Source organism: Anomaloglossus baeobatrachus, chromosome 5, assembly GCF_048569485.1.
Source record: "Anomaloglossus baeobatrachus isolate aAnoBae1 chromosome 5, aAnoBae1.hap1, whole genome shotgun sequence".
NCBI lineage: Eukaryota > Metazoa > Chordata > Amphibia > Anura > Aromobatidae > Anomaloglossus > Anomaloglossus baeobatrachus.
The window spans coordinates 585,878,173-585,905,993 of NC_134357.1; the positions used below are offsets into that span (position 1 = coordinate 585,878,173).

Genomic DNA, 27,821 nt, shown 5'->3' on the forward strand with positions numbered 1-27,821 from the left:
TGTGAACGCTTGTCACATAGAGGCTATCCTGACTGGTCCTTGAATAGAGCTAAAACTATTGTGAAAGAAATGGATAGAGAAAAACTTTTATTCAATGTGGACAAAATTAATAATAACATGAATAAATATAAAAATGAAAATAAAAATAATAATAAAATCTAACAAAAAAAGTGATAACCATAAAAAGGATGGTATCGTTTTTACAACTAATTATAGCTCTCAATTCAATAAAATAGCTGAAATAATAAGGAAATATTTGCCCATATTGAATGAAGATTCTAAACTTAAACCAGTTATCAATAAAGGTATAAGCTGCATCGCTAAAAGGGCACCCACATTGGCCAATTTACTATCACCCAGCTTGTATGTTGGAGAGGGGGTTAATAAAGACAGAACAAGCTGGTTAAATGTGAATGGTTCTTACAAGTGTGGTGCAAAACATTTCAGCGATGTTCACAAAGGCAGTCTGAACGGTGTTCAAGTCATGGGGATTGAAAAGGTTGTAAAACCGCTGCGGGGTGGAGATCACAGGAGGAAACTTCTCAATCGAGAAACCTTCTGGATTTTCACCCTGGAAAGCAGATATCCCCATGGACTTAATAGCAGACAAGATCTGATTCTGCATTACTAAATGCTCCTAAAGGAATGATAGGATTTAACCCTGTACTATTTGATATCTTCGATATTAATAACTGTTATTACAAGTCCCCTTATAGGATCTTATTTGTCTAATAAAATTAACAGGATATAACTTTTATCAGTAATGGGTTTGGTTATTAAAATTAATGTTATAAATAACCCTTTTACTAGTTAAATTTCTGCTATAATAATAAAATGGGAATAATAATGGGATTTGATTATTACCGGTAAGAAAGAAAGTAAATAGAACCTTCCATACCATTGAAATGAATAATAATAAATGCATTTATGTAGAAGTTTGTAATTGTATACTGATTTCTTTCGAACTGTTTCAGTTCACTATTGTGTGTGTAGAAATGAAAAACTATGTTTATGATGATGTATGTATTAGTGACAAACTGTCTAGCTTGATTCCATAATGATTTTTATACTTTATCAACTATGTCTATGTAACAATATATTATCATGAGTTTTTTTATCTCTCTATATATGTTTTTAAACACATTTGTATGCTACTTACTAATTGCGGACCTTTCAGGTGAGTAATTAGTAGTGGGTGGACTGCCTTCTTTAAGAAGGATCTGTTCAGTTATGGTTCAGACCATGATTAAGACAACTTGTTGAAACGCGTCGCTCTGAACTGGGGCTAGAATTTACTTTTGCATGTCCCTGGATTTTTTATTCATTCTAATATTCCAATAAAGAAAGAAAAAAACTTTTTTATTCAATACAAGTCTGCGCTGTATTTATACATCTTTATTGCTATCAACATAATATTAGGTTTGTACCACATTTCTTAAGATTTTAGACTACATTCCTCTTCTTCCTCTGGAACCCCACCTCCTCCCGCAGACTAATTTGGACCTTGCAATTTAAGTTGCAAAGAAACACTTTTTAGATACTTCTTGACCACCCTTTTTAGGTCAGTCACTAACAAGCAACAATACTGTGTTAGCAGAATTTTGACCAGGCAATTAAAATTTGCAAGAACAACTTTTTAGATAGTTCCCTAGCAACTTTTTCGACTAACTACCAATACCTATAAATGTGTTTGTATAGTTTTCACCAGGCAATCAAAATTGCCCAGAACCACTTTTAGAAATTTTCCTAGGAATTTTTTTAGGCCATGCACTTTTAAGTAACAATACCTATAACAGCGGTTGCAGAATTTTGACCAGGCAATTAATATTGGCAAGAACCACTTTTTTATAAACTTCCCTAGCAACTTATTCGGCCACGCACGGTTAACTAATACCTACAAATGTGTTTCAAGATTTTTCACATGGCAATTAAAATTGCCAAGAACCACTTTTTAGATATTTCACTTGCTATTTTTTTTAGGCCACACACTATCAAGTAACAAGACCTATGACTGTGTTTGCAGAATTTTCAGCAGCCAGTAATATGTAGCAATACTTATTTACATGCTTCACTGGCAACTCTTTAGCAGGCTGTTGTGAATACGTTTTCCAGTTTAGGGCTCCCTCTTGTGGTCAGTGCTGGCGGTGCAGTTAATTTGTGCAATGAAAGCCACACACCTGCGGAGGACTGGCAATCAGGCATTTCTGATTGGACTATATAACTGAGCAGTGTCCTCCTGTTACTAGCCGATGCTCAATAGATATCCTGTGTGTTAAGGACATTTTGAAACCAGCCCTGCTCACTACCAGAACTCCTCTTAGATAAGTGGTCTTGTGCTTCCGCTTATTGTTTCCACTTTCTTGTTGTTTTTTCTGCTTTGATACTATGCTTGATTCTTATTTGGTCTGTGTGGAGTTCTTGGTGGAATTGGATCATTCCCTGCTGGGAGTGTCTGTATACTTAGCTCCATAATTCTGCAATGTATTGTGTTTTTTCATGCTTGGTATTAATTCAGTCCCTCATCTATATTAGTATTTTTGGATCCCAGTAACATCAGAGTGCTGATATAGTGGGGGAGAGGCCGTTTGGCCTCAGGGTTTTTCCATATCAGTTGTGCTGGTATTTATTAGGGTTTTTACAGCTGCAGACAGTGCTCCTCCCTATCCTTTCCTTTAAAGATAGTTTGGGCCTCACCTTTGCTGAATCTGTTTTTCTACCTTTGTATTGTGTTTGTCTATATCACCGTAGTCTTTACATGTGGGGGGCTATCTATATCTTTAGGGCTTGCTCCGAGGCAGATTAGCTTTCTTATATCTCTATCTGTAAGAATATTTAGTTCTCTGGCTTTGTTGAGACGACTAGGTCATCATAGGCTAGTCCCACGGTTACTTCTAGTTGTGTGTCAGGATTAGGTCTGCAGTCCGTTAAGTTTCCAGCCACTCTGTTACCTTTTGGGTTTCCGCATTTTGTGATCCTCCTTGGTCCCTGAATCATAACAGCAGGCACTACAAGTACCAATCCCTATTTCTATCATGAAATGTGCCGATTTGTGGCACACACACCTTTCCGTACGCTGCACGTCACTATTGTAAACTATCGCTCTCCTATCTATCTGAACTAGCTAGTATATTTCCCTTAGCTAAGATAATTGTCTAGCAGCCCCAGCAGCAACTTCCCTAACGATTCACATTCACAAAATGGCGCCAAGCCAACATGTCTGTGATTTCTATGCACATGGACATGTGACTAAAGGCCGGTTTACACGCTGCGACATCGCTCAAGCGATCTCGTTGGGGTCACGGAATTTGTGACGCACATCCGGTCGCTTTAGCGATGCCATTGCGTGTGACACCTATGAGCGATTTTGAATCGTCGCAAAAATGTTCAAAATCGCTCATCGGGGACATGCCCCCCTATTCTTGAATATCGCTGCTGCTGCAGCTAGCGATGTAGTTCCTTGTTGCTGCGGCAGCACACAACCTCTCCTTACCTGCGGCCGCCCGCAATGAGGGAGGAAGGAGGTGGGTGGGATGTTACGTCCCACTCATCTCCACCCCTCCGCTTCTATTGGGCGGCGGTTCAGTGACGCTGCTGGGACGTCGCTGTGACACTAAAGGAACCGCCCCCCTTAGAAAGGAGGTGGTTCGATGGTCACAGCGACGTCGCAGGGCAGGTAAGTAGTGTGACGGGTCTGCACGATGTTGTGCACCACAGGCAGCGATTTGCCCGTGTCGTACAACCGATGGGGGCGGGTACGCACGCTAGCGATATCGGTCACGATATCGCAGCGTGTAAAGCGGCCTTTAGGCAGCCAATCACAGAAGCCCTTCTGTTTGAACCTTGTGGATGTTTGCTGTGCTGTGATTGGCTGCACAAATAAAGTTATGAAAAAAAAACAAGAAAACATGGCGCCGCGCGCATCTTGCTTCTCCCGGTCTAGAGTCCCCGCCTCATCCACTGATTTTACACATCTCCACATTAAACAGCACAATAATCCTATTAAAAAGTAAAAAATGCAATTAAAAAAGCATTTTTAAAAATGCGGCCAGCGTTCAGGGGCAGAAAACGAACAAAAACAAACTTTTGGGGGAAAGTGCTGAGCCCGAACGAACAAGCTCAGGCTCGTTTCCGAATTTGAAATTTACCGAACAAGTTTGCTCATCTCTAGTGGAGGTCTCCTAAAAAAAAATTAGCAAATCTTTTTAGACTGTCTGCTCCCTCTTGCAAAGCCCAACCTACTTTTCGGAAAAGTCTGACACGTATTGATGCCTTTTGTTTTTAATGTCTCATTTTTACAGGGCACAATTAATGTGTAACTTACAGACGCCACATTATAAATAGCCAATTTGGCAAATTTTTTCTTGACCCATTACTTGCCAAATTAGACATTTTCATTTTTTTTATTAAATGATAGATTCTTAATGATAAAAAATAAAAATTAAAAATGGAAATTAAATTTAAGAAAATTAATAAATTAAATAAATAAATTAAATTAATTAATTAATGATTAATTAATTTAATTTAATGAATTTTAAGCAAAAGATTAGGCGTCCCAAAAAAAGGACATTGGTAGATAATAGGTTAAAATGACGTAAACTCCAATTTTCCCTGCCGCCCATGACAGCACCACATGAGAGATAGGTTCCGCCCACATCAGGACAGGAAACCCATTGATAAAAAGGCGGTACCTCTCCTCCACATCAGTTTGGTTTCCTGTCCTGGTATGGACAACCCATTGCTGTCCCAGGTCCGACCCGGTGTGGAAGCCTGGTACTTACCTGAAGCCGGTGCTCGGGCCTGGCTGCACCCCCCCTCGGTCTCAGACCTCTGCGGCGGTGAGGCGCGGGCCTGGAGCGGGAGCTCGGCCCGGCGTCGCTCCAGGGATGTGCGCACTCACGGCGGCCGCTGGAAGGCTTGTCCCTGCTGGGCAGCACGCTGGAGTGAAGCTGGACGCTCCGGCCGGAAGTGACGCGATTCCATGGTGACGTGTGCAATGCGACCAGGAAGTGACATGCGCACTAGGATCCAAGATGGCGGCGCCCTTGTAACGAGGGATCTCTGTTTCAAATATGACCGGCGCTTGGGACTGGTGAGTTTTTTCTCCTCCATTGTTACCATTATGGCAGGAGATTCACCCCGCAGCAAGGAGCAGCGCAAGGAGTCGCCACAGCGTGGCTCGGAACGCGGCTCTGCGGATCGTTCCCGGAAGGCTGTATCCAGTCCGGGCAGCGTTCGGTCGGTGGGTCCCAAGAGGTCCAAGGGAGATAAGAATCCGCCTCCTGATCCGGTATTGCCAGGAGTCGTGGGGGTGAGTGGACTTCGTGGTCTTCCATGTTTCTAAGTCCCCGTTTCCGTGTCCCCTCTCTTGTTAGGTACCGAAAAAATGTGCCTCCAAGCAGCGTCACAAGGAATGTGCCATATGCCAATCCTCCCTGTCTTCGGATTACACCAAGGCCCTGTGTGCAGGCTGTATCCAACAGACCCTACTCAAAGAGGGGCCGGGGTTCTCATCTGAATTGCGTTCCATCATCAGAGAGGGCGGATGCCTCTATTGACCAGATCTGTCGGGCGGCTACTTGGTCATCTCCTGGGACTTTCTTTCGGCACTATAGGCTGGACTTGTCCTCCACAACTGACCTTTCCTTTGGGAGAGGGGTCTTGCAGGCGGTGGTCCCTCCCTAAGGTGGATGGTCTATATAAATCTCTCATGTGGTGCTGTCATGGGCGGCAGGGAAAAATCTTAATTACTCACCGGTAATGGGATTTTCAATAGCCCATGACAGCACCCTTAGTTCCCCCCCTTTTTCACTGGTTGTGGGCACCCTTCGGGGAGTGTTAGTTATGGGTGTTTTTCCTTGGGTGGTGGTATGATTAATCTGTTTGTTGTGTTTTGTTGGTCCTCTCTGGCTCTGAAAACCTACTGATGTGGAGGAGAGGTACCGCCTTTTTATCAAAGGGTTTCCTGTCCTGATGTGGGCGGAACCTATCTCTCATGTGGTGCTGTCATGGGCTATTGAAAATCCCATTACCGGTGAGTAATTAAGATTTTATGAAATAATTTTTCAAATCTACTCTTAAAAATGTAATTTTTTTTTCTTAATTTAAACCAACTCAAGTATCTGAATATTTTAGTATGTACACGTCATTCCCAACACTCATTAGAGAGGGCGAGGTTATGTAAATAGACCGATGATCGTGCTATGTGTGTCTTACATACATACTGGCCCATGATGTCCCATGGTAGCACGTTACACAGATTGATCGCAGTAGCACAAGGAACGTGCAGCCGGCCCGGTGTTAAGATGAAAATTAGCTCCTGGTTCCATTACCAAATCAATTTTGGTGGAAGCAAATTTAAAAGAATCTGACTACAGTACATTATGTAACTCCACACCATCATCTGTACAGATCATACACACACGGCTCCGGTCTGTACATACATGGCACCATTATATTCACATTATACAAAGACGGCTCTGCTCTGTACACACACAGTTCCACTCCGTACACACACGGCTCTGCTCTGTACATACAGTGCTGGCCAAAAGTATTGGCACCCCTGCAGTTCTGTCAGATAATACTGAGTTTCTTCTTGAAAATAATTGCAATCACACATTCTTTGGTATTATCTTCATTTATTTTGCTTGCAATGAAAAAAACACAAAAGAGAATGAAACAAAAATCAAATCATTGATCATTTCACACAAAACTCCAAAAATGGGCCAGACAAAAGTATTGTCACCCTTAGCCTAATACTTGGTTGCACAACCTTTAGCCAAAATAACTGTGAACAACCGCTTCCGGTAACCATCAATGAGTTTCTTACAATGCTCTGCTGGAATTTTAGACCATTCTTCTTTGGCAAACTGCTCCAGGTTGTTAGGGCCAGGTGGACGGGCAGACCCAGGAGGTGGATCCACTGGGCCGAACTCCTTGATGATGATAAGGGGTCCGGTAGCTGGAGCACTACAGGTAGCAGGACAGTCCGTGCAACAGAGTAGAATGGTGAAGTCCCTGGGACCACGGAGTCACTGATGGTAGTCCGGGTGACGGAGCTCAGGTTCGGAAGCCGAGATGATGTCAGGCGGGGTCCGGAACCATGGGAGCGAGATGACGGGTCACCGCAGGGATCAGAGATGGTACGGACTGTCAGGATGGCAGATAGACAGCGTTCGGGGTTCGGGATTCAGCAGGACCGGATGGCAAGGCAGGATCGGCTCTAGAAGAGAGAGAGGTGAGTATCTCACAGGAACACAAGGAGACCTGACTCCTAGCTTGGGAAACACGAAGAACAGGCCCCGCCCACTTGGACACTAAACCCCTTTATACCCTGTACCTGTGTGCTTCATTTCCTGTCAGTGGGACGCTGGCCCTTTAAGAAAGGGTCAATGACCACGCGCGCCCTAATGCGCATGCGCGCGGCCCGGGTGCCAGAAGCCAGAGCAGGAAGCGGTGAGGAGGAAGCAGCAGAGCCGGGCTGGGGCTGAGAAGCCGACGGGCGCCGGGAGCGGGGACCAGGACGCCTGGGAAGCGCAGGCAATGGAGGCTGGAGAGCGGGGAGCGGCGGAGACCGGACCGAAGAACCGGGGAGCGAGGCAGGGGTGCCGGGGAGCGTGGCAGGTGAGCCGGGGAGCAGAGCAGGGGACCCGGGGAGCGTGACAGTACCCCCCCCCACGCCCCCCTCCCCGCAACCGGGACAGGAAGGCACGGATCAGAGGAGTGCCCACATTCTCCCGGGGCTCCCAGGACCTATCCTCAGGACCATACCCTGCCCAGTCCACCAGGAAGTACTGTCGACCCCGTACGGTCTTCATGGCCACGATATCCCTTACCGCATAGATGTCGTCATCGGCAATAGGAGGAGGAGCCGAACTGGCAGCAGCGGAGAAGGGACCAAGGACAACCGGCTTGAGCAGGGAGACGTGGAAGGAGTTGGGTATTCTCATCGTGGCCGGGAGCTGTAGCTTGTAGGAGACCTCATTGATCTTGCTGAGGACTTTAAGCGGTCCGATGTAGCGAGGACCCAGCTTGTAGGATGGTAGCTTCAATCGGACGTACTTGGAAGCAAGCCAGACGAGATCTCCAGGAGAGAAACACGGAGGGTCCAGACGTCTCTTGTCTGCGTGTCTCTTCATCCGCAGGGAAGCACGTTCAAGGGACGTCTTGACAGAGTCCCAAATTGTAGAAAAGTCACGGACTACAGCATCAGCAGCAGGGACATCCGAGGAAGAGGATACAGGTAATGGGACGGAAGGCTGAAGTCCGTAAACGACATGGAAGGGAGAGCTGGAGGAGGACTCACTGACGTGGTGGTTATGGGAGAATTCAGCCCAAGGAAGAAGCGTGGACCAGTCGTCATGATGGGCGTTGACGTAGTGACGTAAGAAGGAGGTCAAGATCTGATTGACCCGTTCCACTTGGCCGTTCGACTGAGGATGGTACGCTGAAGAAAAGTCCAGAGTCACTCCCAGATGTTTGCAGAGAGACCTCCAGAAGCGGGAGGTGAACTGTGTTCCTCTGTCGGACACAATGTGTGATGGAAAGCCATGCAAGCGGAAGATGTGATGTATATAGGCGTCCGCGAGTTCCTGGGCAGAGGGCAGTCCAGCCATAGGGACGAAATGAGCCATTTTAGAGAATCGATCCACCACGACCCATATGACTGTGTGTCCGGAGGACAATGGCAAGTCCGTAATAAAGTCCATAGCAATGTGTTGCCACGGAACTGAGGGTATAGGCAGAGGCAGAAGACGGCCATATGGCAGGTGTTTGGGCGTCTTGTTCCTGGCACAAGAGGAGCAGGCAGAGACAAAAGAAGCGACGTCCGTGCGAAGGGATGGCCACCAGTAATGACGGACAATCGCACTCCATGTTCTCTTCTGACCAGCATGACCGGCTGTTTTCGAGGCATGGCCCCAGTGTAACACTTTTTGCCTGTCAGACTCAGAGACATAGGTCTTCCCGGGCGGTATCTGGGCCAGGGTGACAGGAGCCACCGGAATGATTTTACTAGGACAGATGATGGGTTGGGATGTCTCCTCCTCCTGCTCCATGGGCATGAAAGACCTGGACAAGGCATCAGCGCGTACATTCTTGTCCGCGGGTCGGAAATGGAGCTGGAAATCGAATCTGGCAAAGAACAAGGACCACCTGGCTTGCCGTGGGTTCAGTCGCTGAGCAGACCGCAGGTATTCCAGGTTCTTGTGGTCCGTGTAAATAATAACGGGGTACACTGCTCCTTCCAGAAGGTAGCGCCATTCCTCCAGAGCCAGTTTGACTGCCAATAGCTCTCGGTCACCGATGGTGTAGTTGCGTTCAGGCGCTGAGAAGCTCTTGGAGAAAAAACCGCAAGTCACCATCTTCCCGGAGGAGGACTTCTGCATGAGCACTGCTCCGGCTCCCGAGGAGGAGGCATCCACCTCCAAGGTGAACTGTCGGTTTAACTCCGGACGGTGGAGTACAGGAGAGGAGGCAAATGCCCGCTTCAGAGAGCCAAACGCGGCGTCGGCCGCAGGTGACCAGTCCTTTGGATTAGCCCCCTTCTTGGTCAAGGCGGAGAGAGGAGCAGTCAGAGCAGAGAAGTGAGGGATGAACTGGCGGTAGTAGTTGGCGAATCCCAGAAAGCGTTGGATTGCCTTCAGTCCAGAAGGAGAAGGCCAGTTGAGAATGGAGGAGACCTTCTTTGGATCCATCTGTAGTCCGGTATCGGAGATGATGTAACCCAGGAAGGGGAGAGAAGACTGCTCAAAAACACACTTCTCGTACTTGGCGTACAGACGATTCTCTCTCAGTCTTTGTAGAACCAGCTGCACGTTCTCTCTGTGGGTCTGGAGGTCTGGAGAGAAGACAAGGATATCATCCAGATACACCACCACACAGACGTAGAGAAGGTCCCGGAAAACGTCGTTCACCAATTCTTGAAAGACTGCTGGTGCGTTACACAGGCCGAAGGGCATCACGCAGTATTCATAGTGCCCATCGCGAGTATTGAACGCGGTCTTCCATTCGTCCCCAGAGTGGATGCGGACCAGGTTGTAGGCACCCCGAAGATCCAACTTGGTGAACACACGAGCTCCTCTAAGCCGATCAAACAATTCGGGGATGAGCGGCAGGGGATACTTGTTTTTCACGGTGATTTGGTTCAATCCCCGGTAGTCTATGCATGGGCGTAAGTCACCTTCTTTCTTCTTAATGAAGAAGAAGCCTGCTCCAGCAGGAGAGGAGGATCTCCGAATGAATCCCCTTGCTAGACTCTCTGTGATGTAAGTAGACATGGCCCTTGTTTCGGCTGGAGACAATGGATATATCCGTCCTCGAGGTGGTGTGGTTCCCGGGAGCAGGTCGATTGCACAATCGTAAGGACGATGTGGCGGAAGTACCTCTGACTCCTTTTTATCAAAGACGTCCGCGAAGGACCAATAGGCCGAGGGCAGTCCCGGTAGGGACTCTGGAACCGGAGGTCGTCGGATGGGTTGTATGGTCTTCAGACAGTTCTCATGGCAAGAAGAGCCCCATCGGGTGATTTCACCAGTGCCCCAGCTGACTGATGGTTCGTGTGTCCTTAACCAGGGGAGTCCCAGCAGGATTTGATGGGACATGTGTGGGAGGACGTAGAGAGCGATGTTCTCGGTGTGCAGGGCACCGATACGCAGTTCGACCGGCCTGGTGATCCAGGAGATGGTGTCAGAGAGGGGTCTCCCATCCACAGAGGCAATCACGAGGGGTTTGTCGAGTGGAGTAACAGGCAGCTGGTACTTGTCCACTGTGGCCTGCTGGATGAAATTGCCTGCTGCCCCAGAATCGAGGTACGCCTCAGCCGTGAACCGCGTCTCTCCCGTTGTCACTTGCACAGTCCACGTAACCGGGTCTGAGAGAGTCCCAGCACCTAGGGTGGCCTCTCCTACCAACCCTAGGCTTTGGAGTTTCCCGGCCTCTCTGGACAGGAGCGCAGCAGGTGTGTGCCCTCTCCGCAGTAGAAGCAGAGGCCCTTGGCGAGCCGCTCTGCTCAACGTTGTTCAGACTGCCGCACACGGTCGATCTGCATGGGCTCGTGGACGGAGACACCAGATGACGTTGACTGAAGTACGGCGGGCTTCTGCGGAGGAGAGGAATGCCGTACCGGACGTCTCTCACGGGACACCTCTTTGGATCGCTCCTGAAAGCGAATGTCCACTCGAGTCGCTAGGGTAATCAGGGCATCCAGGGTGGACGGTACGTCACGACCAGCCAGCTCATCTTTAATTCGACCCGAGAGTCCTTCCCAGAAGGCGGCGGTTAGGGCCTCGTTGTTCCACCCGAGTTCCGAAGCCAAGGTGCGAAAACGGATGGCGTATTGACCGACCGTCAGAGTCCCCTGACGTAACCGGAGAAGAGATGAGGCAGACGCGGAGGCGCGTCCGGGCTCGTCAAAGGTGCCACGAAATGCCTGCAGGAACTCCTGGATGTTCGTGGTCACAGGATCCTCCCTTTCCCACAAGGGGTTCATCCACGCCAGTGCCTCACCCTCTAGATGGGACATGATGAAGGCGACCTTGGCTTGGTCGGAGGCAAACAAATGCGGCAGCTGCGTAAAATGGAGGGAGCATTGGTTTATGAATCCCCTGCAGGTCTTGGGATCTCCGGCGTACCGGGGTGGTGAGGCCAAACGAAGTCTGGAAGCATCCGAAGAGGCTGCCACGGGTGCTGGAGCCGTGGATTGTCTAGTGGAAGCCCGAGATGCTGAAGACGTAACTGACACTTGTAGCGTTTTCAGGCGGGCGTCCACAGAAGACATGAATTGCAGCATGCGGGTCTGAGTCTCACGCTGGCGTGTGAGTTCCTCCTGTAAGGCTGCTAGTGCTTCAGCGGGATCCATGGCCTGTTCTTACTGTTAGGGCCAGGTGGACGGGCAGACCCAGGAGGTGGATCCACTGGGCCGAACTCCTTGATGATGATAAGGGGTCCGGTAGCTGAAGCACTACAGGTAGCAGGACAGTCCGTGCAACAGAGTAGAATGGTGAAGTCCCTGGGACCACGGAGTCACTGATGGTAGTCCGGGTGACGGAGCTCAGGTTCGGAAGCCGAGATGATGTCAGGCGGGGTCCGGAACCGTGGGAGCGAGATGACGGGTCACCGCAGGGATCAGAGATGGTACGGACTGTCAGGATGGCAGATAGACAGCGTTCGGGGTTCGGGATTCAGCAGGACAGGATGGCAAGGCAGGATCGGCTCTAGAAGAGAGAGAGGTGAGTATCTCACAGGAACACAAGGAGACCTGACTCCTAGCTTGGGAAACACGAAGAACAGGCCCCGCCCACTTGGACACTAAACCCCTTTATACCCTGTACCTGTGTGCTTCATTTCCTGTCAGTGGACGCTGGCCCTTTAAGAAAGGGTCAATGACCGCGCGCGCGCCCTAATGCGCATGCGCGCGGCCCGGGTGCCAGAAGCCAGAGCAGGAAGCGGTGAGGAGGAAGCAGCAGAGCCGGGCTGGGGCTGAGAAGCCGACGGGCGCCGGGAGCGGGGACCAGGACGCCTGGGAAGCGCAGGCAATGGAGGCTGGAGAGCGGGGAGCGGCGGAGACCGGACCGAAGAACCGGGGAGCGAGGCAGGGGTGCCGGGGAGCGTGGCAGGTGAGCCGGGGAGCAGAGCAGGGGACCCGGGGAGCGTGACACAGGTCCCTGAGATTTGAAGGGCGCCTTCTCCAAACTGCCATTTTGAGATCTCTCCACGGGTTTTCTATGGGGTTCAGGTCTGGACTCATTGCTGGCCACTTTAGTAGTCTCCAGTGCTTTCTCTCAAACCATTTTCTAGTGCTTTTTGAAGTGTGTTTTGGGTCATTGTCCTGCTGGAAGACCCATGACCTCTGAGGGAGACCCAGCTTTCTCACACTGGGCCCTACATTATGCTGCAAAATGTGTTGGTAGTCTTCAGACTTCATAATGCATAATTACATTTTTGGGGGAGTTTTTATCTCCTCTTTTTGTTGCTATTTTTGATATTTATCAATGTAGGGACCTGCAAGCATGAGGATCCGTGATGAGGATTGCAGGCTTATGTACATTGGCCAATTTACTAACTAATACCTCATACATATTTGATATATTTTTTGCACTTTTTTTATAGCGAGTGCAGCCGGGCCTCTTAATATAGGCCGTGCATAGTGGAGTCTCTGTCCCTTGTGTGCTGCAGTGAGTAGTGTCCGGGTAACCCGCCTAATCTAATAGTAAGGGAGTGGTAATAGGTTGCTGGCTGGATACCATGCGCATCCAAGTGTGAACAGCACCCTATGTGCGCCACTAGTGTGCAATTTACCTTGCACCTGTGAAGTGTCCATCATGTTGAGAGGTTTGTCTGCATCCTGTTAGTGCATTAGATGTGTTGGCCTGGGCTAACTGGACTGGTTGCCCTCTTTTCTGCTGTGAGTATAGGATTTAGTTATTGCCAACACCTGTTAGGTGCCACAGGTAAGTTACAGGTGCTGTTAATTGCACAAATTAGAGAAGCATCACAGGATTTTTCAAACAGTGCCAATACTTTTGTCTACCCCCTTTTTTATGTTTGGTGTGGAATTATATCCAATTTGGCTTTAAGACAATTTTTTTCATTTTTTTTCATTGAAGACAAATTAAATGAAGATAATTAGTGATTGTAATCATTTTCAGGAAGAAACTGAGTATTCTCTGACAGAATTGCAGGGGCGCCAATACTTTTGGCCAGGACTGTATATGGCACAACTCCATGCACATTATACACACATGGCTCTGCTCCGTACACACACTGCTCCACTCTGTACACGTCATGTACACATACGGCTCTGCTACATACAATTTGTACACACATGGCTCCGCTCTGTACACACCATACACATAGCTCTACTCTGGACACACTGTATCATAGTATCATAGTATCATAGTTTTTAAGGTTGAAGGGAGACTCTAAGTCCATCTAGTTCAACCCGTAGCCTAAAATGTTGATCCAGAGGAAGGCAAAAAAGCCCCAATGTGGCAAACAAGTTCCAATGGGGAAAAAAATTCCTTCCTGACTCCACATCCGGCAATCAGACTAGTTCCCTGGATCAACACCCTGTCATAAAATCTAATATACATAACTGGTAATATTAAATTTTTCAAGAAAGGCATCCAGGCTCTGCTTAAATGTTAGTAGTGAATCACTCATTACAACATCATGCGGCAGAGAGTTCCATAGTCTCACTGCTCGTACAGTAAAGAATCCTCGTCTGTGATTATGATTAAACCTCTAATAATCTTGGTGGCTCTTCTCTGCACCCTCTCCAGTTCAGCTATGTCCTTCTTATATATCGGTGACCAGAATTGTACACAGTATATAAGTGCGGTCGCACTAGTGACTTGTACAGAGGTAGAACTATATTTTTTTCATGAACACTTCTACCTCTTTTAATACATCCCATTATTTTATTAGCCCTGGCAGCAGCTGCCTGACACTGTCCACTAAAGTGAAGTTTACCATCCACCCATACACCCAAGTCTTTTTCTGTGTCTGTTTTACCCAGTGTTCTACAATTAAGTACATAATCATAAATATTATTTCCTCTACCCAAGTGCATGACCTTACATTTATCTACATTAAACTTCAATTGCCACTTCTCAGCCCAATCCTCCAATTTACATAAATCTCCCTGTAATATAAAATTATCCTCCTCTGTATTGATTACCCTGCAGAGTTTAGTATCATCTGCAAATATTGAAATTCTACTCCGCATGCCCCCAACAAGGTCATTTATAAATATGTTGAAAAGAAGCGGGCCCAATACTGACCCCTGTGGTACCCCACTATGAACTGAGACCCAGTCCGAGTACGTACCATTAATAACCACCCTTTGTTTCCTATCACTGAGCCAGTTTTTAACCCAGTTACACATATTTTCACCTATCCCCATTATTCTCATTTTATGTACCAACCTTTTGTGTGGCACCGTATCAAAAGCTTTTGAAAAGTCCATATACACAACATCCACTGCATTTCCCTGGTCCAGGCTTGAACTTACCTCTTCATAGAAGCTGATCAAATTAGTTTGACAGGATCGATCCCTCATAAACCCATGTTGATACTCTGTCATAAGGTTATTTTTCTTGAGATACTCCAGTATAGCATCTCTCAAGAAACCCTCAAGGATTTTACCAACCATAGAGGTTAAACTTACCGGCCTATAATTTCCCGGCTCAGTTTTTGTCCCCCTTTTGAATATTGGCACCACATTTGCTATGCGCCAGTCCTGCGGTACCGACCCTGTTATTAAGGAATCTGAGAAGATTAAAAATAATGGTCTATCTATCACAGAACTCAATTCCTGTAGTACTCTGGGGTGTATGCCATCCGGGCCCGGAGATTTGTCAACCTTAGTGATTTCGAGGCGGCAGCGTACTTCCTGCTGGGTTAAGCAGGTAATACTCAAGGGTGAATTTATGGTATCACTGGTCATGTCATCTGCCATGGCATTTTCTTGTATAAAAACCGTAGAAAAAAAGTCATTCAGCAGGTTGGCTTTACCCTCATCCCCCTCCACCATTTCACCAAGACTATTTTTAAGGGGGCCAACACTATCGCTTTTCAGTTTTTTACTGTTTATGTAGTTAAAGAATATTTTATGATTATTTTTACTTTCTCTCGCAATGAGTCTCTCTGTCTCAAACTTAGCTAACTTAATTTGCTTTTTACATATTTTATTTAATTTTCTATAATTATATAATGCCTCATCACTACCTACCCTCTTTAATTCTTTTAAGGCTTTCTGTTTTCCTTTTATTGCTTCCCTTACAGCTCTATTTAGCCATAGGGGTTTCCTCCTATTTCTAGCATGTTTGTTCCCATAGGGTATATTTTCTGCACAAGCCCTATTCAGGATGCTCATAAAAGTCTCCCATTTGCTTTGTGTACTTTTATTACTTAGTACATCATCCCAGTTTATTGCACTAAGATCATCTCTCAACCGTTTAAAATTTGCTTTCCTGAAGTTTAGTGTCCTTGTAGCCCCTCTACTAGACATCTTACTAAAGAATACATGAAAACTTATTATTTTGTGATAACTATTCCCCAAGTAACCCCCAACTTGTATATTTGATATGCGGTCTGGCCTATTGGTTAGTACAAGGTCTACTGTAACACTGTACACACATGGCTCCGCTCCGTACACCTCGTACACACACGGCTCCGCTCCGTACACCTCGTACACACACGGCTCCCCTCCGTACACCTCGTACACACACTGCTCCTCTCCGTACACCTCGTACACACACGGCTCCACTCCGTACACCTCGTACACACACGGCTCTGCTCCGCACACCTCGTACACACACGGCTCCAGTCTGTACACCTCGTACACACACGGCTCCGCTCCGTACACCTCGTACACACATGGCTCCGCTCCGTACACCTCGTACACACATGGCTCCGCTCCGTACACCTCGTACACACACGGCTCCGCTCCGTACACCTCGTACACACACGGCTCCGCTCCGTACACCTCGTACACACACGGCTCCAGTCTGTACACCTCGTACACACACGGCTCCGCTCCGTACACCTCGTACACACACGGCTCCGCTCCGTACACCTCATACACACACGGCTCCGCTCCGTACACCTACGGCTCCGCTCCGTACACCTCGTACACACACGGCTCCGCTCCGTACACCTCGTACACACACGGCTCTGCTCCGTACACCTCGTACACACACGGCTCTGCTCCGTACACCTCGTACACACACGGCTCTGCTCCGTACACCTCGTACACACACTGCTCTGCTCCGTACACCTCGTACACACACGGCTCCGCTCCGTACACCTCGTACACACACGGCTCCAGTCTGTACACCTCGTACACACACGGCTCCGCTCCGTACACCTCGTACACACACGGCTCCGCTCCGTACACCTCATACACACACGGCTCCGCTCCGTACACCTACGGCTCCGCTCCGTACACCTCGTACACACACGGCTCCGCTCCGTACACCTCGTACACACACGGCTCCGCTCCGTACACCTCGTACACACATGGCTCCGCTCCGTACACCTCGTACACACACGGCTCCGCTCCGTACACCTCGTACACACGCGGCTCTGCTCCGTACACCTCGTACACACACGGCTCCGCTCCGTACACCTCGTACACACACGGCTCCGCTCCGTACACCTCGTACACACACGGCTCTGTTCCGTACACCTCGTACACACGCGGCTCTGCTATATCCACACTGTAAACCCCTCCTGACCCCACACATAAACTTCCCCTCATCCAGCACCATGACAACCAGCACAGCAGAGTCCTGCATACACTGAGGAGCTGATCATGTGACCCCTGACTCCTCCCCTCCATGTGACATCATCACAGGTCCTGTAAGCACAGAGCGGCCATATATCTAGTGTGCGGCTCTGCAGGTGGAGGTAGGTGCAGGGTATTATATATCTAGTGTGCGGCTCTGCAGGTGGAGGTAGGTGCAGGGTATTATATATCTAGTGTGCGGCTCTGCAGGTGGAGGTAGGTGCAGGTTATTATATATCTAGTGTGCGGCTCTGCAGGTGGAGGTAGGTGCAGGTTATTATATATCTGTGTGCGGCTCTGCAGGTGGAGGTAGGTGCAGGTTATTATATATCTGTGTGCGGCTCTGCAGGTGGAGGTAGGTGCAGGTTATTATATATCTGGTGTGCGGCTCTGCAGGTGGAGGTAGGTGCAGGGTATTATATATCTAGTGTGCGGCTCTGCAGGTGGAGGTAGGTGCAGGGTATTATATATCTGTGTGCGGCTCTGCAGGTGGAGGTAGGTGCAGGTTATTATATATCTGTGTGCGGCTCTGCAGGTGGAGGTAGGTGCAGGGTATTATATATCTGTGTGCGGCTCTGCAGGTGGAGGTAGGTGCAGGGTATTATATATCTGTGTGCGGCTCTGCAGGTGGAGGTAGGTGCAGGGTATTATATATCTAGTGTGCGGCTCTGCAGGTGGAGGTAGGTGCAGGTTATATATCTGTGTGCGGCTCTGCAGGTGGAGGTAGGTGCAGGGTATTATATATCTGTGTGCGGCTCTGCAGGTGGAGGTAGGTGCAGGTTATTATATATCTGTGTGCGGCTCTGCAGGTGGAGGTAGGTGCAGGTTATTATATATCTGTGTGCGGCTCTGCAGGTGGAGGTAGGTGCAGGTTATTATATATCTGTGTGCGGCTCTGCAGGTGGAGGTAGGTGCAGGGTATTATATATCTAGTGTGCGGCTCTGCAGGTGGAGGTAGGTGCAGGGTATTATATATCTGTGTGCGGCTCTGCAGGTGGAGGTAGGTGCAGGGTATTATATATCTAGTGTGCGGCTCTGCAGGTGGAGGTAGGTGCAGGGTATTATATATCTAGTGTGCGGCTCTGCAGGTGGAGGTAGGTGCAGGGTATTATATATCTAGTGTGCGGCTCTGCAGGTGGAGGTAGGTGCAGGTTATTATATATCTAGTGTGCGGCTCTGCAGGTGGAGGTAGGTGCAGGTTATTATATATCTGTGTGCGGCTCTGCAGGTGGAGGTAGGTGCAGGGTATTATATATCTGTGTGCGGCTCTGCAGGTGGAGGTAGGTGCAGGGTATTATATATCTGTGTGCGGCTCTGCAGGTGGAGGTAGGTGCAGGTTATTATATATCTAGTGTGCGGCTCTGCAGGTGGAGGTAGGTGCAGGGTATTATATATCTGTGTGCGGCTCTGCAGGTGGAGGTAGGTGCAGGGTATTATATATCTGTGTGCGGCTCTGCAGGTGGAGGTAGGTGCAGGGTATTATATATCTGTGTGCGGCTCTGCAGGTGGAGGTAGGTGCAGGGTATTATATATCTAGTGTGCGGCTCTGCAGGTGGAGGTAGGTGCAGGTTATTATATATCTAGTGTGCGGCTCTGCAGGTGGAGGTAGGTGCAGGGTATTATATATCTGTGTGCGGCTCTGCAGGTGGAGGTAGGTGCAGGGTATTATATATCTAGTGTGCGGCTCTGCAGGTGGAGGTAGGTGCAGGGTATTATATATCTAGTGTGCGGCTCTGCAGGTGGAGGTAGGTGCAGGGTATTATATATCTAGTGTGCGGCTCTGCAGGTGGAGGTAGGTGCAGGGTATTATATATCTAGTGTGCGGCTCTGCAGGTGGAGGTAGGTGCAGGGTATTATATATCTAGTGTGCGGCTCTGCAGGTGGAGGTGTGTGGAGATTCCCCATTACTGGGCTCAGGCTCCATACACCTTAGATGCTGGGGGAGAACAATCGCTCTATAGAAGAGAATTCTCCTGATTGCCCCGTGAAGGATGAATATGGACAGGGACAAGATGGCGCAGAGGATATTACACCTCACCCTAGAGATCCTCTTCCGGCTTACTGGAGAGGTGAGAGATTCTGATGACGTCACATTACATCATTCTTATCTATGGGAATAACAGGTGGACAGAACTGGAGAGGTGAGGACTCTGGAAATGTCTGGAGTGAGATTTATTACTGTGTCTCTCCATAACCAGGATTACACAGTAGTGAAGAAGACCTCTAGTGAGCGCTGTCAGGCCCCTGTGTATGAGGGATGGGGAAGACCCCTGAGCCCAATCACGGGGTCTCCACCTCACCCTCCGATACATGAGGACATCAATGACCAGAAGATCCTAGAACTCACCTACAAGATGATTGAGCTGCTGACTGGAGAGGTGACACTGCTGGGAATGCTGGGACATTATACAGTAAGGCTATGAAGGGATCGGGGGTGACGGTATCATTGTATGTGTCAGGTTCCTATAAGGTGTCAGGACGTCACCGTCTATTTCTCCATGGAGGAGTGGGAGTATTTAGAAGGACACAAAGATCTGTACAAGGACGTCATGATGGAGGATCCCCAGCCCCTCACATCACCAGGTAATAGACAGGACTAAATACACACGGCCTATAATTATCTGTATGTAAGGAATGAATTCAGTCCCTGTATGTGTCTCCTCCAGGTCTATCCAGTAAGAGGACAACACCAGAGAGATGTCCCCGTCCTCTTCTCCCACAGGACTGTAACCAAGAAGATCCCGATGTTCCTCAGGATCATCAGGTAGATGGAGAGAAGGGGCCATGAAATCTCCCTATGATGTGTAGACGGCTGTGAAGGTCTTGTGCTCAGTCTTGTTTTATCCTCCAGTATTATATGTGTTATACTTGTGTAATGAGAGCGGTGGAGATGGCAGGATTAGAGCTGATCATAGATGGGACTTCTCCATCTGGCTGTGACTTTTACAATATGTGTTTCAGGGGGAAGAACTGCCCCATATTAATACTACAGAGACATATGTGAGGGGTGATGAGCGGTGTAAAGAGGAGATTCCTACAGATAACCGCCCAGGTGAGTAGTGACTACTAAATGCAGAGAAGTCACAGATTCTTCTCAGTCACCGGCTGTGGCTGCTTTATCAGGGTCATGCTTCTCCACCCATAACTGTGCCCATTATTTTGGGCATTGGACGCCCTTCTGTTGGAGTGAGATCTGTATCAGCCAGATCTCACAGGGATGATCCACCCTATCCCCTGAAATTAGAAGGTGTTGACCCTTAGCTACCCAGATCTCTAATCTGCAAAGCCGAATCACAGCGTACGTAAAATGTGCAGACAACTTAGAAAATCATGGGAAGAAAAATTAAATCTGTTTGGTGGACCCCTAATAGAAAGCGGAGGGTAATGATGCTGGTGAGGTCCTAGAATCTCGGCATCTTATTGATGGATCTTCCTTCTCTCCCTTCTGATGCATGTGCTGATAGGGGCGTTTTTATCCAAAGTTCTTCATAAGGTAACTGTAACATATGAGGGAGGTTAGGATTATCCCACAGTGGGTACATGGAGGCCGGGCAGCCCACCAACAAGATTTCCAAAATGTAATTAGAATAAAGGAAAGTATCGTATTTTTCGGACTATAAGACGCACCCTGGTTTTAGAGGAGGAAAATAGGAAAATAAATTTTTAAGCAAAAAATGTGGTCATGACACACTGTTATGGGGCGAGGATCTGCTGCTGACACTGTTCTGGGGGTAATGTCCCCAAATTCTCTACTAAGGTACCCCATCCTGGTAATAATCCTCCTGCCTTGTATATACAGTATATGTCCCTCATCCTGACATAGCCCCTATCCTGCTATATACCGTCATCTTGGCATATGGCCGCATCCTGCTATATACTGGCATATGCCCGAATCCTGCTAAATACCCCCATTCTGCTAAATACCCCCATTCTGCTAAATACCCCCATTCTGCTCATATACTCCCATCATCCTGCTCATATACCCCCATCATCCTGCTCATATACCCCCATCATCCTGCTCATATACCCCCATCATCCTGCTCATATACCCCCATCATCCTGCTCATATACCCCCATCATCCTGCTCATATACCCTCATCATCCTGCTCATATACCCTCATCATCCTGCTCATATACCCCCATCATCCTGCTCATATACCCCCATCATCCTGCTCATATACCCCCATCATCCTGCTCATATACCCCCATCATCCTGCTCATATACCCCCATCATCCTGCTCATATACCCCCATCATCCTGCTCATATACCCTCATCATCCTGCTCATATACCCTCATTATCCTGCTCATATACCCTCATCATCCTACTCATAATATACCCATCATCCTGCTCATATACCTCCATCATCCTGCTCATATACCCTCATCATCCTGCTCATATACCCCCATCATCCTGCTCATATACCCCCATCATCCTGCTCATATACCCTCATCATCCTGATCATATACCCCCATCATCCTGCTCATATACCCTCATCATCCTGCTCATATACCCTCATCATCCTGCTCATAATATACCCATTATCCTGCTCATATACCCCCATTATCCTGCTCATATACCCCCATTATCCTGCTCATAATATACCCCCATCCTGCTCATAATATACTCCCATCCTGCTCATAATATACCCCCATCCTGCTATATGCCCTCATCCTGGTATACGGCCTGCATCCTGTGGCACATAAAAGAAATAAACGTTCATACTCACCTTACCTCACTCCCTGCAGCATCACTCCTCCTCCGTCTGTGTCAACAGCAGCGCCGCAGGAGTGTGGAACCGGCCACGATCCCTGCAGCATCGCAATGTCCTCCCGTCTGCGCCGGCGGCGGCTGCGTGTGGACACTTGCGCTGAGCGATGACGTCATCGCTGTGCGCACCATTAGTCTCCACACAGCCGCCGCCGGCACAGACAGGAGGACATTGCAGTGCTGCAGGGATCGTGGCTGGTGAGCGTACTGATTCACTGAACCCCACGCTGATGATGATGCGCGGGGGCAGTGAATACAGCCGCACTGTAGTTGCCAGGGGTGATCATGCGGGCAGGCTGTTTAATATGCGCGCATCCCCCACCCACTCATCGCACCCACCTGTCAGCGCCGGCTTCAGCGCTGAGAAACGATGGGCGGGAGGATGGGCGTGCATATGAAATGAGCGGGTCCACGTGGTCACGTCAGGCTACTACAGCCTGCGCATGCCGCCGATGACCCGCTGCACCGTAGCACCCGCAGCCCTACATTCAGACTATAAGACGCACCCCCCACTTTCCCCCAACATTTGGGGGGGGGGGGGAGTGCGTCTTATAGTCTGAACAATACAGTAATTATTTTTACCTTCAAGCTCCTGAAGGATATTTTTTCAGACTAGAATTGTACAAATGTCCATTATATAAGAACTTGTATTGGAGCCGTCCATTGTGGAGTCCGAGAGGCAGAAAGTAAATGTCCAATATTTCTTCAGGAAACTCATCTGACAGAAAATATTGGCCCCTACAATAGTTTGGATTGCCGAGAGCCCCCGAGCCACATACTGTAATTACTCCAGATGTGGCACCTCTAGTTACTAAATCACTGACGGTGAAGGCTGTCGGGGTGGAGGGCGGTCATTTTAGTAGAGATGTTATTGTCTATAGTCACAGTTTTCTCTATAGTAGTTAGTACAAAGCCGCTCTTATTTCATGGCTTTCCACTGCAGCCAGTTTTCTGCTCCTATCCAGGCCCCATTTCTCCAATCTGACATCTGTCACGTTACATGATAACACCTTTGTAATGCTGAATCTGATCCCAGTGTCTGAGATTTTTTTCTGTGGCATATTCTACTTTATCTTAGCTGTAATGTGAGGTTGATTTGTTTTCCGTTTAATTAAAAAAACAAAAACATGAACTTCACCCAAACATTTAAAGAAATAAGTGTTTAAATATTGCATTCGGATGCTCTTAGAGGGAACCTGTCAGGTGCAATATGCACCCAGGACCACGAGCAGTTCTGGGTGCATATTGCTAATCCCTGCCTAACTGTCCCTGTATACACTTGCATAGATAAACAGATCTTTAGAGCATGCACACTGAGCCTAAACCAGGCGGGGACAACGGATTCAGGTACGTGCGTCACCGCTAATGATGCTGGGCAGTGGGCATTGAATAGCATGTTAGCATGTCCACAAGGGCGTGCTAACATGCTAAGAGGGTGGTCTGAGCCCAGAAACTAACGCCCTTAAGACTTGTCCCTGAGCTCATTAGCATATCATATGGGATCTTAAAGAGATTTTTAGAAAAAGTATTTCTCATCTATGCTTCTAGATACAGGGACAGTTAGGCAGGGATTAGCAATATGCACCAAGACCTGTCCGTGGTTCTTGGTGCATATTGCACCGGTCAGGTTCCCTTTAAAAAAAAAAAAATAATAGTTATACTGCAACATATAGTCAATAAATAGCATTTACCATATTTTTTTTTCTAGTCAAAATGACTACTAATTTCCAGGCAGTCGCTGGAAATTAGCATGGATTGGATGTTCCAGAGGGAAAATTGCAACTATGCCATTTTAATGCCCAATACATAGTGACCAGCTTGTGCTCCAGAAGACATACCCCTATAAATATTTCTGTTGGTTCTTCCCTGTGGCAATGCCAAACATGTGGATAGTATCGGTGTCTGGTACACGGCAAGGCTGAGAAACATCGAGGACATTTGGCTTTCGAATTTAGCTGGATTGGATCATGAAGCCATATCTCTTTATAAGCAAGAGTCTTTCAGCTAAAACCATTGTGGAAACTCCTTTCTCCACTGACAAAGTAGCAGTTTGGTATAATTTTTGCCTACAAAACACTATCTGATGGCTTATTATTCCAATATACGGGAGGCAAAATGAACAAAGAGGGTTGAACATCATGGTATACAGATAGATGCAGCAGGTCCGGCAGGCACAGCAGATACTAGGATACAGAAATGTGTTAGCACACACTGCAAACGGAATGGGGCCTGAAAACTAGACACGTGCCTTAAAGGATAGACCACAATGCCCAGGCACCTCCCATAGGGGGAGGATGACTTAAATATCTAGGTTAGGGCACACGGGTCCTTTATGAATGTATGCGTGTGCAGTCCCAGGAGAACTGCGTGGTGTGCGTAGGTCCTGGGAGATGGCGATTGGGACTGAGGACATGGAAGCCACTGATAGGCGGCTGGGAGGGTAAGTGTGTCGTCGTCCCTACCTGGGAAAAGGGGCAGGACAGTGAGGGGATGCTGGTGATGGAGTTACAAGCCATTTTATAAGTTATAGCCTTAAATTTGTATATATTATTAAAAATATTTTTTATTCTTGGCAGATGACTGTACCAAGAGATTAGAAGCACAACTGAAATCTTCAATTTTAAAATCAGATGCCGTTGACATCACACACGATATAACTGAAGTGAATGCCACTATTCAAGATTTACCATCATCTTTTCACAGCAAAGATCTATTATCTGATTCTGTTAAACAAGTCCTACCTTATGATTCATCACATACTAGTGACAAAAATAAAACTCACAACAGAGGTATTAAAAATCAACGTGCTCTTACAGCAAAGAAGCCATTTTCAACTTCAGAATATCAAAAAATCCATAAAAAAATTCACACAAAGGAGAAAATATTTTCTTCAGAATCTGTTACTTACCAGACAACTTACACAGGGGAGAAGGCATCTTCATGTTCAGAATGTGGGAAATGTTTTAACAGAAAATCACATCTTGTTACACACCAGAGAATTCACACAGGGGAGAAGCTTTTTTTATGTTCAGAATGTGGGAAATGTTTTGCACATGAATCACATCTTGTTATACATAAGAGAACTCACACAGGGGAGAAGCCATATTCATGTTCAGAATGTGGGAAATGTTTTACACATAAAACAAGTCTTGTTAGACACCAGAGAACTCACACAGGGGAGAAGCCTTTCTCATGTACAGAATGTGGGAAATGTTTAACCCAAAAACCATCTCTTGTTATCCACCAAAGAACTCACACAGGTGAGAAGCCTTTTTCATGTACAGAATGTGGGAGATGTTTTAACAAAAAATCAAATCTTCTTATACATCTGAGGACTCACACAGGGGAGAAGCCTTTTTCATGTTCAGAATGTGGGAAACGTTTTGCCCAAAGTTCGAATCTTTGTAAACACCAAAGAATTCACACAGGGGAGAAATCCTTGACATGTTCAGAATGATGAAAATATTTTACACACAAATGACTTTTTTTTAAATATCACCAAACTCACAATGGTAGAAGCCATTATCATACCTAGAAAGTGAGAGATGTTTTACTTGAAAACTACAATTTGTTGACCACTAAGAAAAAGTCACATGGGGAGAAACCATATATTTGAGAAATTGAACAAGAAAACATAAAGAAACAGTCAAAGTAAAGGCAAGTAAGTAAACAAGAAAGTGAAAGCACGTAAGAAGTTACATTAGAATTATAATATATACAGTTACTAATAGACGTCTGTTTTCTAAAAATCAAATAAAAAGCAATATTCCATGTATATCGAACATTTCACATATTTATACATTCACTATCAGGATAAGAGTATTACAACCCTCCCCCCAAAACTACCTAACATCCCTCTACCCTCTTCTTCCTTCCTCCCAATCTCAGCGATCTGCCATTCATTACAGTTACTTTCAGCGCACAATCTCCATGTCTGAGCAATGTCTGTAACTTCTCTATACTACAATAATAAACATGTTCATATTACAAATTACTATTTCCATCTACCATCCATTCCTTCCTTGTTGGAACATCTGCTGTGATCGAGCTTCTATATTCACTTTCCGCTAAGTTTAGTAGTTTTTTCATCATCATTGGGAACTGACCCCCTTCTCTGTTCCCCAATACACAGATTATAGGGTCTAAGGGGACTTTGATTGTAAATTCTTACTAAATTGTCCCAATAACCTGACACCAGAAACATTTTTCCAATAAAGTCTGAGAATCTAAACTAATGTTCTTCATTTCGTCTTCCTCCATTTCCTTTTTGCTGGAGCAGAGGTCTCCCAACCTGTTCCCTCATTATGGCATTAAATACAAGTGCATCTCAATAAATTAGAATATCATAAAAAAAATAAAGAATTAGAATATCAAAAAGTTAATTTATTTCAGTAATTCAATACAAAAAGTGAAACGCATATATTATATAGAGTCATTATACACAGAGGGATCTATTCCTATATATTTATATAGAGTCATTACACACAGAGGGATCTGTTCCTATATATTATATAGAGTCATTACACACAGAGGGATCTGTTCCTATATATTATATAGAGTCATTACACACAGAGGGATCTGTTCCTATATATTATATAGAGTCATTACACACAGAGGGATCTGTTCCTATATATTATATAGAGTCATTACACACAGAGGGATCTGTTCCTATATATTATATAGAGTCATTACACACAGAGGGATCTGTTCCTATATATTATATAGAGTCATTACACACAGAGGGATCTGTTCCTATATATTATATAGAGTCATTACACACAGAGGGATCTGTTCCTATATATTATATAGAGTCATTACACACAGAGGGATCTGTTCCTATATATTATATAGTCATTACACACAGAGGGATCTGTTCCTATATATTATATAGAGTCATTACACACAGAGGGATCTGTTACTATATATTATATAGAGTCATTACACACAGAGGGATCTGTTCCTATATATTATATAGAGTCATTACACACAGAGGGATCTGTTCCTATATATTATATAGAGTCATTACACACAGAGGGATCTGTTACTATATATTATATAGAGTCATTACACACAGAGGGATCTGTTACTATATATTATATAGAGTCATTACACACAGAGGGATCTGTTCCTATATATTATATAGAGTCATTACACACAGAGGGATCTGTTCCTATATATTATATAGAGTCATTACACACAGAGGGATCTGTTCCTATATATTATATAGAGTCATTACACACAGAGGGATCTGTTCCTATATATTATATAGAGTCATTACACACAGAGGGATCTGTTCCTATATATTATATAGAGTCATTACACACAGGGATCTGTTCCTATATATTATATAGAGTCATTACACACAGAGGGATCTATTCCTATATATTATATAGAGTCATTACACACAGAGGGATCTGTTCCTATATATTATATAGAGTCATTACACACAGGGATCTGTTCCTATATATTATATAGAGTCATTACACACAGGGATCTATTTCACATGTTTATTATATATTATATGGAGTCATTACATACAGAGGGATCTTTCTCAAGTGTTTATTTCTGTTAATGTTGATGATTATGGCTTACAGACAATGAAAACGCAAAAATCATCTCAGAAAATTGGAATATTATATAAGACAACTGAAAAAATGGTTTTAAACGCAGATATGTTGGTGCTTCCTGAAAAGTCTGTACAGTAAATGCCTCAATACTTGGTTGTGGCTCCTTTTGCATGAATTCCTGCATCAATGCAGCAATGTGGC

General features: G+C 46.4%; 1 protein-coding gene across 1 annotated transcript in view; it reads left to right on the forward strand.

The window, feature by feature from the left end:
• LOC142313148 (oocyte zinc finger protein XlCOF7.1-like) overlaps positions 1-26,047 on the forward strand; it is a 37,431-nt gene extending 11,384 nt beyond the window's left edge. The window contains exons 3-6 of the mRNA XM_075352137.1: positions 19,744-19,867; positions 19,951-20,048; positions 20,246-20,336; positions 24,630-26,047. Coding sequence (XP_075208252.1) covers positions 19,744-19,867; positions 19,951-20,048; positions 20,246-20,336; positions 24,630-25,510 — 1,194 coding nt within the window. The 3' untranslated portion in view covers positions 25,511-26,047. The remainder of the gene's footprint in view (positions 1-19,743; positions 19,868-19,950; positions 20,049-20,245; positions 20,337-24,629) is intronic.
• The last annotated feature ends 1,774 nt before the right edge of the window (positions 26,048-27,821 follow it).